Here is a 16132-nt window from a genome sequence, read left to right as displayed (position 1 = left end):
TATGCAATCGAAAGAGAATTAGCGAAAAGCCACGGAGGCTGGAAATCCAATACTGTCGCAGAAGGTTATGTTCTGTTACTATAATAATTAGCGTTAATTGTAAATAATATTCAAATAAATTCAATTTGTCATCTCGTTTTTCAATGTCCAATTTATTTTTAATGTTATCTCTGTAGGTTCTTATGGCCTAGCAAGGTCATTGTGAACATCTGTTCCTCGGAAAAAATCAATACTTTCGCGTCTGCGCACATCTCACAACATACGGGACATTGGCCAAGGTCAGATACAAAGAAAATTAATAATATCAAGTTAGAAATATGGTCGAGCATAAAAAGTCGTATGAAACTCGCCTATAATGGTAATTAAGAAGCTCGTATGAAAATTATGAAACGAGCGCAAGCGAGTTTCATAAATATCCATACTCGCTTCTTAATACCTTCATTATAGGCTCGTTGCATAATGTACTATTATGTTACAATTATTAGCAAAATAAATAAATAAATAAATAAATAAATAAATAAATAAATAAATAAATAAATAAATAAATAAATAAATAAATAAATAAATGTCAAAACGTTACAATAGATCTCTTCTTGTAGGTCGAACGGGAAACTTTTCATGTGACGGATTCAAAAAAGCGCATTTTCCCCTGAAAATCTGGAAATTGACTTTCTTTCACTCTATATTATGTTTGTCATATAATAAGAGACTGAAATTCTTTGCCAGAAAGAATCAGCATTAAAAAAAATCAAGGCTCTGTTCATTTTTTTCTGATATTGTCATGGCACCGATTTTCCTAGGCCCCCTGTCTTCTTCCTCTTGATTGAGGTGCCTTGATGCCCCCGGTAAAGCTAAGATATCTAAACTGCACCCAATAAAAGCCCCGAGTTTACACCGTGATTTGTGTAAAACCTTCGACTCTAGCTTCTAGAAGCCGTCGTTAAAATCGGACAAAAGATAAACACGCAAAAGAAAGCGTTTCAGATCCCTCGCAATAACGTCCATATTGATCTCCTGTCGCTGTGCAATAAAACGAAGGCCACCTGGGCCTCCTCCTCCCCCAACAACCAACACGGCCCCCTATAACTCTCGGCAACGTAACGGCCATCCCGATTGCTCGTTCTCGACTCAAACTGACCAATCACAGCCTCCTGATTCCTTCTTTATTATCACAGGTTAAGGATGCAAAGGCAACCAGATTTTCTCGGTTAAATCTTCAGAGAGATAACATAAAAAAGATGGATTTATGTTACATTATGTGTGGGTATAAAGTTACTGAATATGGGGGCGGAGAAAATGGACTTATGTATATATAGTCAGAACAATTGAGAACTAATTGGAATTGAGGCATTCTCTGGAACAAGAACTTAAGTATAGAAACTTGAATTTGAGATACAGAGAATCAAACATTTTAGATTTGTACAACAGGATTGCGCAGAACGACATTCGAATATTCCTAGAGGGCGCTGGGTTCGTTGAAGGAGAATAATATTTTGTCAGGAGGGAAATCTGTTAATAATCTATATGCTGGAAACGGAAAAACGACGTAACGAACGTTAAGTTGTTATTTCAAGGAACACCTTAATAACAAAAATGGTTGACATGAGAATACAACAATCTTAGAATATACAGGATGTCCCATTTATCTTGTGCACCTATTATAACTTTTTTGTTTGGATAGGTATTGGAATTTTTGTTTTTGAGCGTTATGTTAGAACGAGGGGCTAACATGAGTGTAGAGATTTGGTGCATGTAACTACATTATTGTACAAGATACACGTGACGTCATCAATTTTTCAAATAGCACTACATACTTTAATCATGTTGCATTGATTACAGACATTAAGACGAGTTCAAAAATGTATCACAATGTCACCTTCTCAATCAATAATAACAAAATGCAAAATAAATGCCATCAGAATGTGCCGTTTGTTATGGTGCCCCATTCATTTTGTGCATTAACTTACACAAAACGAAAGACGACTGACGTCCGTACACGTCGTGTGTTTGCTGTTTTAAAATATAAACAAACCACAACAACTATCGACGCCACAATCCACGTACAGTGGCCTGCACGTTCCCCGGACTTGTCACCCAACTTCTTCTTTTGGGGAACTGTAAAGAACAACACCAGACAATATGCAGCAACGCATTCGACAGGCTTGTGTGTCCATTCAGCCAGCAACATGCCGGGCAGTCATACGGTCTTTCGGGAAACGCCTTCGAATGTGCATTAATGTGAATGGTCACCATTTGGAACATCTTCTGTGACTCTCGAAGCATAACATTATCACATTGGAAGTACGTTTTTGTTTCGTTTTGTTGTTGTTATTGATTAGGAAGGTGACGTGATACATTTTTGAACTCGTCTGAATGTGCGTAATCAATGTAATATGATTAAAGTATTTAGTGCTATTTGAAAAATTGATGACGTGTATCTTGTACCACAATGTAGTTACATGCACCAAATCTCTACACCCATGTTAGCCCTTCGTTCTAACATTACACTCAAAAACAAAAATTCCAATACCTATCCAAACAAAAAAGATATAATAGGTGCACAAGATAAATGGGACACCCTGTATAGTGTTGCCAGAAACTTTAGGGACACCTTATAATTCTTATAAAATGCTGCCCTGGCCTTAAATTATTAGACAAACTATCAATGTTTTTAACTGTTGATTAACAACAGGAAACACTAATTTTAGTGAAATTTCGGTATTTATATGATGACTGTTATAGAGAATTTATAAGTTTTTCAAACAAAATAAAAAAATATTACATTTTCGGTATTAAAGTTTAAAATGAATAAGTAACTAATTGGGGCACAATTCTCAAATGTTGCTGTATGATGTAGGATATAATATTACTCTTTAAATTAGGAAAGATCAAATATTTGTTTAAAAATTTCTTTGTGAATGTGCTAGCAGTTTCTAAGGTTTGAAGTTTTAAAAAATGGGAAAATTTTGTAATTGATCTGTCCATCTGTAACTGTTAAATATAAGAAAAATTTCTCCACTGGCCTGGCGCCTACATGCTTCAGCAGAGAAGAACGATCATCCACTCAGTAAGGAGCAACATGTAGTCAGCACGATTACCACCCCAGCCGTCACGGCTGTTTGTAAAACGAATTTCGCTACACACTGTAGCTCCTCAAATTCATCGCGATGCTGGGTAAACACCGGTCCCATATACATATTATGAGAAAATTTGTTCCCAGTGGGTTAAAGCACGACACGTGCCTTCGCCGGATAGTACAGTGCTGGTTGTTGGCTCACCTGCCGAATTCGCGCTGGAGACTGGCGAGCCTGGCCCGGCTCCGCTCCGCCTCGCTGGTGGAATCGCGCAGCCGCACCTCCGTGTCCAGCCGAAGTCGCCTCTCGCGATCCACATCGCGCTGTAGCACCTCCCTCTGCAACACCGACACGGATAGTTAGCGGCACGTAGTAGCGTGAGCGGAAAGATGCGGGCTCGTCATGTGCAACGACAGCTCTTGCCATCGTGCCTGTCCAACTCCATATCTATGCCTCCAATAAGAGCTTACAAAACAAGTGTTAGTGTTATAAAATTGTGGTAATTCCTATTGAAAATTTTGGAAAATTTTTCAAAATTAAAAATTTTTTGCAAAATTTCGAAAAGTTTTCAAAACTTTCGGAATTTAATTTTTTTTTTTTCGAAAATTAAAAAATATATATCCTCTATTAGGAGCTTACAAAACAAGTGTTAGTGTTATAAAATTGTGGTAATTTTTATTGAAAATTTTGGATGTTTGTTTGAAAATTTTCTACATAAAAAATTTTTTGCAAAATTTCGAAAAGTTTTCAAAACTTTCGGAATTTAATTTTTTTTTCGAAAATTAAAAAATATATATCCTCTATTAGGAGCTTACAAAACAAGTGTTAGTGTTATAAAATTGTGATAATTCCTATTGAAAATTTTGGAAGATTTTTGGAAAATTTTCAAAATTAAAGATTTTTTGCAAAATTTCGAAAAGTTTTCAAAACTTTCGGAATTTAATTTTTTTTTTCGAAAATTAAAAAATATATATCCTCTATTAGGAGCTTACAAAACAAGTGTTAGTGTTATAAAATTGTGATAATTCCTATTGAAAATTTTGGAAGATTTTTTTAAAATTTTCAAAATGAAAAATTTTTTGCAAAATTTCGAAAAGTTTTCAAAACTTTCGGAATTTAATTTTTTTTTCGAAAATTAAAAAATATATATCCTCTATTAGGAGCTTACAAAACAAGTGTTAGTGTTATAAAATTGTGGTAATTTTTATTGAAAATTTTGGATGTTTTTTTTTTTTAATTTTCTACATATAAAATTTTTTGCAAAATTTCGAAAAGTTTTCAAAACTTTCGAAATTATTTTTTTTTTCGAAAATTAAACAAAAAAAATATATATCCTCTATTAATAGCTTACAAAAGAAGTATGTTATAAAATTGTGGTAATTTTTATTGAAAATTTTGGAAGATTTTTAAAAATTTTCAAAATTTAAAAATTTTTGCAAAATTTCGAAAAGTTTTCAAAACTTTCGAAATGTATTTTTTTTTCGAAACTTAAAAAAAATATCCTCTATTAATAGCTTACAAAACAAGTGTTAGTGTTATAAAATTGTGGTAATTCTTATTGAAAATTTTGGAAAATTTTTTGAAAATTTTCAACATTTAAAAATTTTTGCAAAATTTGGAAAAGTGTTATAAAATTGTGGTATTTCTTATTGAAAATTTTGGAAGATTTTTTGAAAATTTTAAAAATTTAAACATCTTTGCAAAATTTCCAAAACTTTCAAAATTTATTTTTTTTTCCGAAAATTAAAGAAGTTATCAAAATTTCAAAATTTTAAAGAATTTTCAAAGTCTCAAAAATTTTTTCGAAAATTTCAAAATTTAAAAAAATTTTAAGTTAAAAAAATTTCCAAATTTTCAAGTTATCTAAAATTTCCATTTTTTTTTTTTTTAATTTTTGTAGGCTCTGTGTCAGTAAAAACTCCTGCTGATATTTTTGGTTGTTTGGTTAGTAAGTTTACTTTGTGACCAACTACTCAAATACATCTCTCATTAATTTAATAGATACAGTACAGTAGAACGTCTCATTTAGGCACAGTGACAACGTCAACAAAATACAGGTAACGTGTGGGGGAGGACGAGCCATACGATAAACACGAGGGATGCACAAAGTTTTAGTTACAATTAATTAACATTAATTTACATTATATTTTCCAAAAACACACAAAATAAAAGAACACAAATTGCATAACGTTATCATACACATATTTTAACAAACAAGGAATTGTATTGTTGAAATAATTCAATACAAGAAATCAAATTTTGCTACTTAGTTTATATGATGTTTTCAAGCAGCATTTTTACGGTCACGAATTTCATTCTCTGTACTACTAACATAATATCACCGTCTTCTGTACTGTACCTGAATAAATTGAACTTTGAGAAGGGAAAATTATGTTTAGGAAATAGTGTTGTCACTTCAGACCAATATACTGTAGTTTTGTTAATTCGGCCAAAGAAGACGGTGATATTACGTTAGTCATACAGAGAATGAAATTCATGGCCATAAAAAATGCAGCTTGAAAGCAACATCATATAATAATAATAATAATAATAATAATAATAATAATAATAATAATAATAATATTTATTAATACTATACACTTGAGCTACATTAGGCATTGCAGCCCGAAAGAGCAGAAGCTCGTGCTCGGGCGTAGTTCAGATCAGTTATACAAAATATATCACAAAATTACGAGAGTTCATTGAGGACAATCACATTAATAAATGGTAAAATAATACAGACGTGGACAAATTATTAGCAAAATTCAAGATTTTTATTATATATTTTTACAAAATATGATTCTTTAATTTAGACTACAGTTGACATTTTTGTGTATTTCCTAATTATTAGCAAAATTGAAGATTTTTATTGTATATTTTTCAAAATTTAACTCCTCAATTTGGACTACATTTCATATTTTTGCATATTTACAAATTATTAGCAAAACTGAAGGTTTTTATTGTATATTTTTACAAAATTCGATTCTTCAACTTGTACTACAGTTGACATTTTGGATATTTCGAAATTATTAGCAAAACTGAAGATTTTTGTTTTATATTTTTACAAAATTTGACTCTTCAATGCAGTTGACAATTTTGCTAATTTACAAATTATTAGCAAAATTGAAGACTTTTATTATATATTTTTACAAAACTTGACTCTTCAATTTAAAGTACAGTTGACATTTTTGCATATTTCTGTCTACTGCAATGATGGAAATATCCAAAATTGTCAAAAATTGAAAAGTCAAATTTTGTAAACAGAATTATCATAAAAATCGTCCATTTTGTTAATAATTTGTCCACGTCTGTACAGCATGTAATAACAGGGTCTATATACAAACAGAAAATACAGAAGTACATGAATATTAGAGTACCAATTTTTAACTCAATTAGCTTAAACAATTAAATAATTAATCTGATTTGTTTCTTAAATCTATGTGTGTTAAGTGTACTTAGCTCAGGGTAAGCTCTAATTAATGTATTATATATTTTGGGTCCAAAATTTCTGCTGTGTTTTAATCCAGCAGTTGTGTGGCATTTGGGAGTATTTAGAAAGAAACTGTAGTTTTGTCTCGTCTGGTATTCATGAGGATCAAATTTAAATTTATTGTGGTTTTTATGCAAGTAAATCAGCAATTTTTGTTTATAAATTTGTTCTAGATTTGATACGCCAAATTCCTGAAAAATTAATTTTGTTGGGTAATCAAAAGGTTTATATAGACAAATTTTGATAATTCTTTTTTGGAGCAGATTTAAAGGACGGAGAGTCCTTTGTTATATTGAATTATTTCAACATTACAATTGCATGTTTGTTAAAATGTGTGTATGATAAAGTTACGCAATTTATGTTCTTTTGTTTTGCGTGTTTTTGGAAAATAGAATTTCAATTAATGCTCAGCCATAAATGTTGTAACTGAAACCTTGTGCATCCCTCGTGTTTATCGTATGGCTCGTCGTCCCCCACACGTTACCTGCACTTTGTTTACGTTTTCACTGTGCCTAAACGAGACGCTCTACTGTACTTTGATGGTGTGAAAACACAAAGAAGATATTAAAAATAGCCAATATTTTTCAAGTTGGAAATATTAATCAAAACAAAAAAAAAGTCTAATGAACAAGGGTATTAAAATTAGTAAAATCAAATTATGTTTTATTTAACGACGCTCGCAACTGCAGAGGTTATATCAGCGTCGCCGGTGTGCCGGAATTTTGTCCCGCAGGAGTTCTTTTATATGTCAGTAAATCTACTAACATGAACCTGTCGCATTTAAGCACATTTAAATGTAGTCGACCTGGGCCAGGATCGAACCCGCAACCTTGGGCACAGAAAGACTCTAATTTTGTGAGCGTCAAGGAGCTCCTGACCTTGATTGAAACTGCCCGCACTTCTGCGAGCGAGTTACGCAGCTCTACGCATTTCCATCCAGTTGAGGCTAATTATCATATTTTAAATTCTACCAGAGGGGTCTCAGCAGGTGGCGAAAGCAGTTCCTTGAGGCCTGATACCGGATTACTTCAGTCCAGAGGAGTCCGGAATGCTAAGCATGTATACACAGGGCGTGTACAAGCAGAAGTGAGGCCGAAGGGGAAAGGCGCGCAGGTTATGGGGCAATTAACAGAATATTCTAGCAACAAACTAACTAATAAACCAGCTAAATAATTAAATAAGAATTTAAGTACCAACCGAAAACTACATAAACACATAACAAAGTAACCAAGTTACTTTTCAAGTAACCAATGGAAAGAAGTACCTACACTATGTTAACAGCAGCAATAACCAATTCACTGAATGACTGGTTAAAAAATTATAAAAGTAATTTTGTAATAAAAACCAATTACATAATATGAATGTAAATAAACACCAAATAACACTGAAATGAAATAACTAACTAACTACCTAACTAACTTAACTAACTGACTAACTTAACTAACTAACTAACTAACTAACTGACTAACTTAACTTAACTAACTAACTAACTAACTAACTAACTAACTAACTAACTAACTAACTAACTAACTAACTGACTAACTAACTAAACTAACTAAACTAACTTAACTAAGTAACTAAGTAACTGACTGACTAACTTAACTTAACTAACTAACTAAACTAAACTAAACAAAACTAACTAACTAAACTAACTAACTAAACTAACTAACTAAACTAACTTAACTAACTGACTAACTAACTAACTTAACTAACTAAACTAACTTAACTAAGTAACTAAGTAACTGACTGACTAACTTAACTTAACTTAACTTAACTTAACTTAACTTAACTAACTAACTAACTAACTAACTAACTAACTAACTAACTAACTAACTAACTAACTAAACTAACTAACTAAACTAACTTAACTAACTAACTGACTGACTAACTTAACTACCTAACTAACTTAACTTAACTAAACTAACTTAACTAAGTAAGTAACTAACTTAACTAAGTAACTAACTTAACTAAGTAACTAACTTAACTAAGTAACTAACTAACTAACTAACTAACTAACTAACTAACTAACTAACTAACTAACTAACTAACTAACGGGTTTGGGGGTCTCACTAAACCCCGTGATTTTTAAAGATGATATAAATACAAACGCAAGTTGTCCTTCGATCACAGTTCGCTGTTAAAATATCTCTTATTTGCTATATGCATAATTACATATACGTCACTCCAATGTAATTGCTGTAGCATGTTTTGAATGTCATTAATATTATAGTTACAGGCAATTATAAACTTGATCACACGCTTTCCAGTTGTATGTGATATACTACTGTACATTAATAAATAATTCACCACAGCAGCTCGTTGCCATGACAACTGCTTTTTCTAGCATTCTTTCTTTGTTGATGGAGTTTGAACAGGATTCTGCATAATATATAATTACAGCAGCTGATTTATAATGTGAATTACAGTTCGTGTCCAATACGTGCGTTCATCTCTCCTGACTTGGGGAGGACTTCGGCAGGATTTTCACAGATTTGTAGTTTCTGTTTATATGTATTCAAGAACATGTCTTGACTAAGAAGAATTTGACATGAAACTGGAAGCAGAAATAATCAGGAAAAGAAATACAAGTAAACATTTTTAAGCCAGAAGTATAAAAGAACGAAACCCGGTGGCCCGGGTTCGATTCCCGGTTGGGGCAAGTTACCTGGTTGAGGGTTTTTCCGGTGTTTTCCCTCAGCCCAATATGAGCAAATGCTGGGTAACTTTCGGTGCTGGACCCCGGACTCATTTCACCGGCATTATCACCTTCATCTCATTCAGAAGCTAAGTAACCTATATGTTAATAAAGCGTCGTAAAATAACCTACTAAAATATTATATACATAGAAAAAAAAGGAAGTATATATAAAAGCAGAGAAAGAATAAAAAAAACAGGATGTGTATGGAGACACAGAGTATGCCAATACATGAACACTTGCTACCAAGCTGACAACATCTAACAGATGTTTCATTATGTTCCTTCATTGATAACTAAAAAAGTAAGGATTTTCGGACATATGTTTATATGAACTTTTCGTCTTGTTTTGGTGTGAGGAACATGCCCCCAACGTTTGTGAAATTATTTCTGAAACACCCTATATATAAATACTCGTATAAGTAGATATTCAAAGTGAAAACGTAGATATAAAAGCAATGGAAGCAAAAATAGAACTTACTTACTTACTTATTTACTTACTGGCTTTTAAGGAACCCGGAGGTTCATTGCCGCCCTCACATAAACCCGCCATTGGTCCCTATCCTGAGCAAGACTAATCCATTCTCTATCATCATATCCCATCTCCCGCAAATCCATTTTAATATTATCCTCCTACCTACGTCTCGGTATCCCTAAAGGTCTTTTTCCCTCCGCCCTCCCAACTAACACTCTATATGCATTTCTGGATTCTCCCATACGTGCTACATGCCCTGCCCATCTCAAACGTCTGAATTTAATGTTCCTAATTATGTCAGGTGAAGAATACAATGCGTGCAGTTCTGTGTTGTGTAACTCTCTCCATTCTCCTGTAACTTCATCCCTCTTAGCCCCAAATATTTTCCTAAGAACCTTATTCTCAAACACCCTTAACCTATGTTCCTCTCTCAAAGTGAGAGTTCAAGTTTAACAATAGAACTGGAGAAGCAAATACAGGAATAGAGGAAGTAGAAATGGAAGCAGAAGTATATCTTAAGGTAATATTATAAATTTATTGTTTAAACTATATAATTATTGCACAATAATTCTTTTGTATTCTGGACCCTCGTGGCCAACTGCAGTTCAACAGCAGACGAAAATTATTGAAGTTTTTAGTAGAAAGACAAGAATTAGAAAAAAAAACTGGAAGAGCATAATATAAAACAACGGAAGCATATATAGAAACGAAAGAAGTAGAATATAAAAACAGACGAATATCTGAAAACAGTAGAATATATGAAAAACAGGGGTAGTATGTTATGGAACCAGAGTGAATGCGAGTGGATAAAGAAATAGAAAAAGGATATATAGAAATGGAGGAAGTATATACAGAATAACCGTAAGTAATGTAATTAATTTCAGAGGGTTAGGCCTATTCTTTGATATATTTAAAACAATAAATATTAATACAATTTTCTTGTCTGTGCTATGAAATGTTTCATACAAAACAATTTTTATCTCGAAAAGGAAACAAGAACGAGCAAAATTGTATTAAACTTTTTGTTTGAAATATCTCAAAGAATAACCTCCTGAAATTAATGACATTACTTACGATTCACCCTATATATCGTCGTTGTTCCTGCAGTTAAGTCCTATGTGCAAAATATAAAATTATTCAGTAGGAAGAAAAAAAACACATTTATTCATCCTATGGCAGTAGTACGTAGGAGACTGTGAATTCTTACATTTTCGAAACAAAGAAATATAATTAGCCTACATATAGGAGATTTTATTATTTTCTGTTTAAGTTATTTAATAGAGCAAAAATCTTAAAATCGATAAATATGTCACATAGGAGTTATTGCAGGAACGACGATGATATATGTTGTTGTTTTCTAATGCCAGGTGTTTGACAATAAAGTCATTTGACCTCTTGCACTCCAATATTTTTCAAAGATATTATCATGGCCAGCCACTGAAGCACAGATTTTGAGGTGTTCCGAATCCATTTCTTGGTTTGAGTTGCACAATGGGCAGTTAGGGGACTGATATATTCCAATTCTATGCAGGTGTTTGGCCAAACAATCATGGCCTGTTGCCAATCTAAATGCAGCTACAGACGATTTTCGTGGTAAATCGGGAATTAACTGTGGATTTTGATGCAGAGAGTTGCATTTTTTCCCTTGGGATTGTGTTATCAAATTTTGTTTGTTGAAGTCTAAGTATGTAGATTTAATAAATATCTTCACAGAGTAATACGTAGATTTAGTAACAGGTCTGTAAGTAGCAGTGCTGCCCTTCTTTGCTAAAGCATCCGCATTCTCGTTTCCCAGGATTCCACAGTGGGATGGTATCCATTGGAATACAATTGTTTTATTGAGTGATATTAATTGAGAGAGCATTTTAGTTATTTCTGCTGTTTGAGATGAAGGTGTGTGTTTAGAGACGATTGATAGAATAGCTGCTTTGGAGTCTGACAATATAACTGCGTTCTTAAATTTACTGATGTGCCATAGAAGATTTCTGAGACTTTCACTTATTGCAATGATTTCTCCATCAAAACTTGTTGTTCTATATCCAAGAGATGTATAAAGTGAGAAGAGACAGCACGTAACACCTGCACCGGCACCTTGTTCTCTGGAGATCAAGGATCCGTCATTGTATAAATGAAGCCAGTTTTGTGGAGGGTACCTAATATTAATTGTCTCTAAAGACGATTGTTTTAGTATTCCAGTGTTTACTTCTGAGACGATGATATATATAATAATGAAAAAAAAACTAGTAACTTAAAAGAAAGGACTGAAAACGTAAAAACATGAATAGAAACGCATATTGTAATTATGAGTACATGTAGAAATACTACTGAAAAAACATGAATATTTATTTATTTATTTATTTAAATCCACCACCAACAGAAGCAGGCTTCCAATTACAGGTGGCTTACACAGATAGATACACAAAATACACAATAAGAGAAAAAACAAAACAAACAACACAAACGAAAGAAAGAAAATACATAATGATAATAGATGCTAGAATATAATACAGTATTACAGTTAATATAGTACCAAATGTCAATATAATGATGCAAAATTATTTAAAAACTAGAGTAAAAACATTATAATACACTTCTCCATAATTTAAATATCTAAGGAAATACAATTATTTTTAATATCGTATGAAAATTTTCAACTGTTAAACTGAAATCTAATTGAGAATCACAGTTTAAAGACAGAGAGTTGTAAGTATTACACATAACAAACAATGGAGAGTTCTTGAAGAATACAATGATGGAAATTATAAAACTACAAAAATTGATTAAAGAAAATTATAACAATCAAAGGTATTACTGGAAAGGAAAAAAAAACAGTAAAATAGAAGATTTAGGAACAGAAAAATAACAATTAAAAAAATGTAGAAGATGACATTAAAAGTTATGGAAGGAAAAGAATAAAAAAGAAGTAGCAATAGTTTGGATGGGGGGGGGGGTGAATTATGAGGTCAAACGACGACGGCTAAGGGCTGTCCATGACACCTACAAAGCACCACAGTAATGCCACACACACAGCTATGAACCCTGAGTTTGAGAGATTTTATTTTCATTGTCGCTTGACGAGTTCATCAAGCCAACAAACGACAGCGCGTATGGCTGTTTTCATAGCCATGACGTCACACGTGATCACATGACCTCGGGGTCACTGGGGCGACATTAACAACAAAACACACTGTACGTGCTCATTTGGAAGTGGGGAAATTTCCAAAACCCAGAAGGGCTGTGTGAAGTTTGTTAGCAAACAGTGTTAAAAAATTAAATTAACACACGCGTGGACATGCGTTTGACAGGTTGAATGTGGACCACGCCTTTGCCAGCCACACCTCGGTGTCTAACACGTGCTATCAAAACGCAGGAAATGAGAATCCAGCAGGGGGGGCTTCATTGGTTATTCAAATAGGAGCCGTTTGACAGAGAAATGCAGGGAAGGCACTTTGTTGTTATCTGAACGAATTGTTTAGCTTCCATCGCACGCAGAATTGATATTAGCGAACTTATGGTGCGTAGATGACAATTGAACATCGCGACGCATTCTCTACTCTCTGATGTAAAACGTCGCTCTGTGACGTATGAATACCGAAACTCCCAACCAGGAACAGAAGCTTCTATATTCCACAGGGTGTGCACTATATCAATTGACAAAGTGGTACGGCTGACATGAATACGAAAACTCCCAACCAGGAACAGTATTCCAACAGAAACTTCTATATTCCACATCAGGTGATAAAAGTTATACGTGTGACGTGAATACCTACCAAAATATCCAATCAGGAATATATTTCAGTAGGAATTTCTATATTCAATACAACGTACATGATATAAGCTGACATACTTAAACAGCTAATACAGACAACGAAACTTTATAATAAGGAATAACAAATTGACAGACACTATCCGTAACCTACAGGGAGTAAACAATATAAGTCGACAAACTTATTTCCAAGCCGGTATACTTACTTACTTACAAATGGCTTTTAAAGAACCCGGAGGTTCATTGCCGCCCTCACATAAGCCCGCCATCGGACCCTATCCTGTGCAAGATTACTCCAGTCTCTACCATCATATCCCACCTCTCTCAAATCCATTTTAATATTATCTTCCCATCTACGTCTCTGCCTCCCCAAAGGTCTTTTTCCCTCCGGCCTCCCAACTAACACTCTATATGCATTTCTGGATTCGTCCATACGTGCCACATGCCCTGCCCATCTCAAACGTCTGGATTTAATGTTCCTAATTATGTCAGGTGAAGAATACAATGCGTGCAGTTCTGTGTTGTGTAACTTTCTCCATTCTCATGTAACTTTATCTCTTTTAGCCCCAAATATTTTCCTAAGCACCTTATTCTCAAACACTCTTAATCTCTGTTCCTCTCTCACAGTGAGAGTCCAAGTTTCACAACCATAAAGAACAACCGGTAATATAACTGTTTTATAAATTCTAACTTTCTGATTTTTTGAGAGCAGACTGGATGACAAAAGCTTTTCAACCGAATAATAACAGGCATTTCCCATATTTATTCTGTGTTTAATTTCCTCCCGAGTGTCATTTATATTTGTTACTGTTGCTCCAAGATATTTGAAATTTTGCACCTCTTCGAAAGATAAATCTCCAATTTTTTACATTTCCATTTCGTAGAATATTCTGGTCATGAGACATAATCATATATTTTTTCTTTTCGGGATTTACTTCCAAACCTATCTCTTTACTTGCTTCCAGTAAAATTCCCGTGTTTTCCCTAATCGTTTGTGGATTTTTTTCCTAACATATTCACGTCATCCGCATAGACAAACAGCTGATGTAACCCGTTCAATTCCAAACCCTCTCTGTTATCCTGGACTTTACTAGTGACATTCTAGAGGGAAGTCATTATTATTATTATTATTATTATTATTATTATTATTATTGTACAGGAGATTGGAGAAAGTTACACAACACAGAACTGCACGCATTGTATTCTTCACCTGACATGATTAGGAACATTAAATCCAGACGTTTGAGATGGGCAGGGCATGTAGCACGTATGGACGAATCCAGAAATGCATGTAGAGTATTAGTTGGGAGGTCGGAGGGAAAAATACCTTTGGGAAGGCCGAGACGTAGATAGGAAGATAATATTAAAATGGATTTGAGGGAGGTGGGATATGATGGTAGAGACTGGATTAATCTTGCTCAGGATAGGGACCAATGGCGAACTTATGTGAGGGCGGCAATGAACCTCCGGGCTCCTTAAAAGCCAGTAAGTATATTATTATTATTATTATTATTATTGTTATTATTATTATTGTTATTATACATTACATTGTGATTTTACCCTCTTTGGTGATATCTGGTATTAGTTGGCAACACTGAAGATACGGCCAAATTAGCCTTTAGGAACTGGTTTTACGTGATACTCGCTATAGTAAAGGGAAAATGTCTGTAGAATGATTTTGGCTGTACTTTCATATATAAGCTTATTCTCATACAGAAGAATTACTCTTAGCATATTGCATCACGAAAAAGACTCATGAAATCAGTGCTCTTTTGTTTCGCAGTTGTTGTCAGGGTGGTGACAGAAGGTGCGTTTATCGATGCTCACGTGTTTGAAGCTCTCTCCACCCAGGCCCGGGGCAATGCGCCACTGTTGCTTCCGACGACTTTGTGGGCTGTTTGTTCGTATTCCGCACACGACTCACAGACTCTGCAATGTTGACTCTCACCGGCAATGATCCCAAGAAATGAAGACGTCTCCGCTCGAAATGTTCCCAACGCACTGTCAACATCATATTCAACTCCGCCTTCCTTAGAGCACGCTCTGCTTGAGAACCGGCAAATAGTTTCAATTGCAATTACTTATGAACACAGTGATTGTGGAATAATACAGCAAAAGCCTAGACATTGTACAGGGTGTCAACAAAGGGTCCAATCAATTTTCACATACGCGAAAAATGAAGTAAATCACAAGCAGATATGGAAGAACTTCTAATTATATATATGCCATAGGAACAGTTCCATTTGCCACAGAAAGTAACCTAAATATGTGGCAGCTATGTTTCCTTTAAAAATACGTGCATACCATAGTAACAGTTTTAGTTACGGGCACCATAGAAACTGACATAAATTAATATGTGAAAGCTGTCTTTTCTATGTACATATTCATGCATATAACAACAAAAATAAAAAAAAACTAACCTAAATTGTTATGTGAAAGCTATGTTTCCTATGCAAATACTGTATGTACTGTATACAAAATATCGCAACAATATTATTTACTAGAAAATAATCTAAATTAATATGTGAAAGCTATGTTTCCTATGCAAATACTGTATGTATACATACCGCAACTATATTATTTACTAGAAAATAATCTAAATTAATATGTGAAAGCTATGTTTCCTATGCAAA

General features: G+C 33.7%; 1 protein-coding gene across 2 annotated transcripts in view; it reads right to left on the bottom strand.

Moving 5' to 3' along the window:
- LOC138703851 (serine-rich adhesin for platelets-like) overlaps positions 1-16132 on the bottom strand; it is a 1430840-nt gene that overhangs the window by 209746 nt on the left and 1204962 nt on the right. For both annotated transcript variants that reach the window (XM_069832070.1, XM_069832076.1), the window contains one exon: positions 3279-3412. In XM_069832070.1, coding sequence (XP_069688171.1) covers positions 3279-3412 — 134 coding nt within the window. The remainder of the gene's footprint in view (positions 1-3278; positions 3413-16132) is intronic.

This window comes from Periplaneta americana, chromosome 1 (assembly GCF_040183065.1).
Source record: "Periplaneta americana isolate PAMFEO1 chromosome 1, P.americana_PAMFEO1_priV1, whole genome shotgun sequence".
In the NCBI taxonomy this organism is placed as follows: Eukaryota; Metazoa; Arthropoda; class Insecta; order Blattodea; family Blattidae; genus Periplaneta; species Periplaneta americana.
Note: the sequence above shows the minus strand (reverse complement) of the source record. Positions and strands in the feature narration are given on the sequence as shown.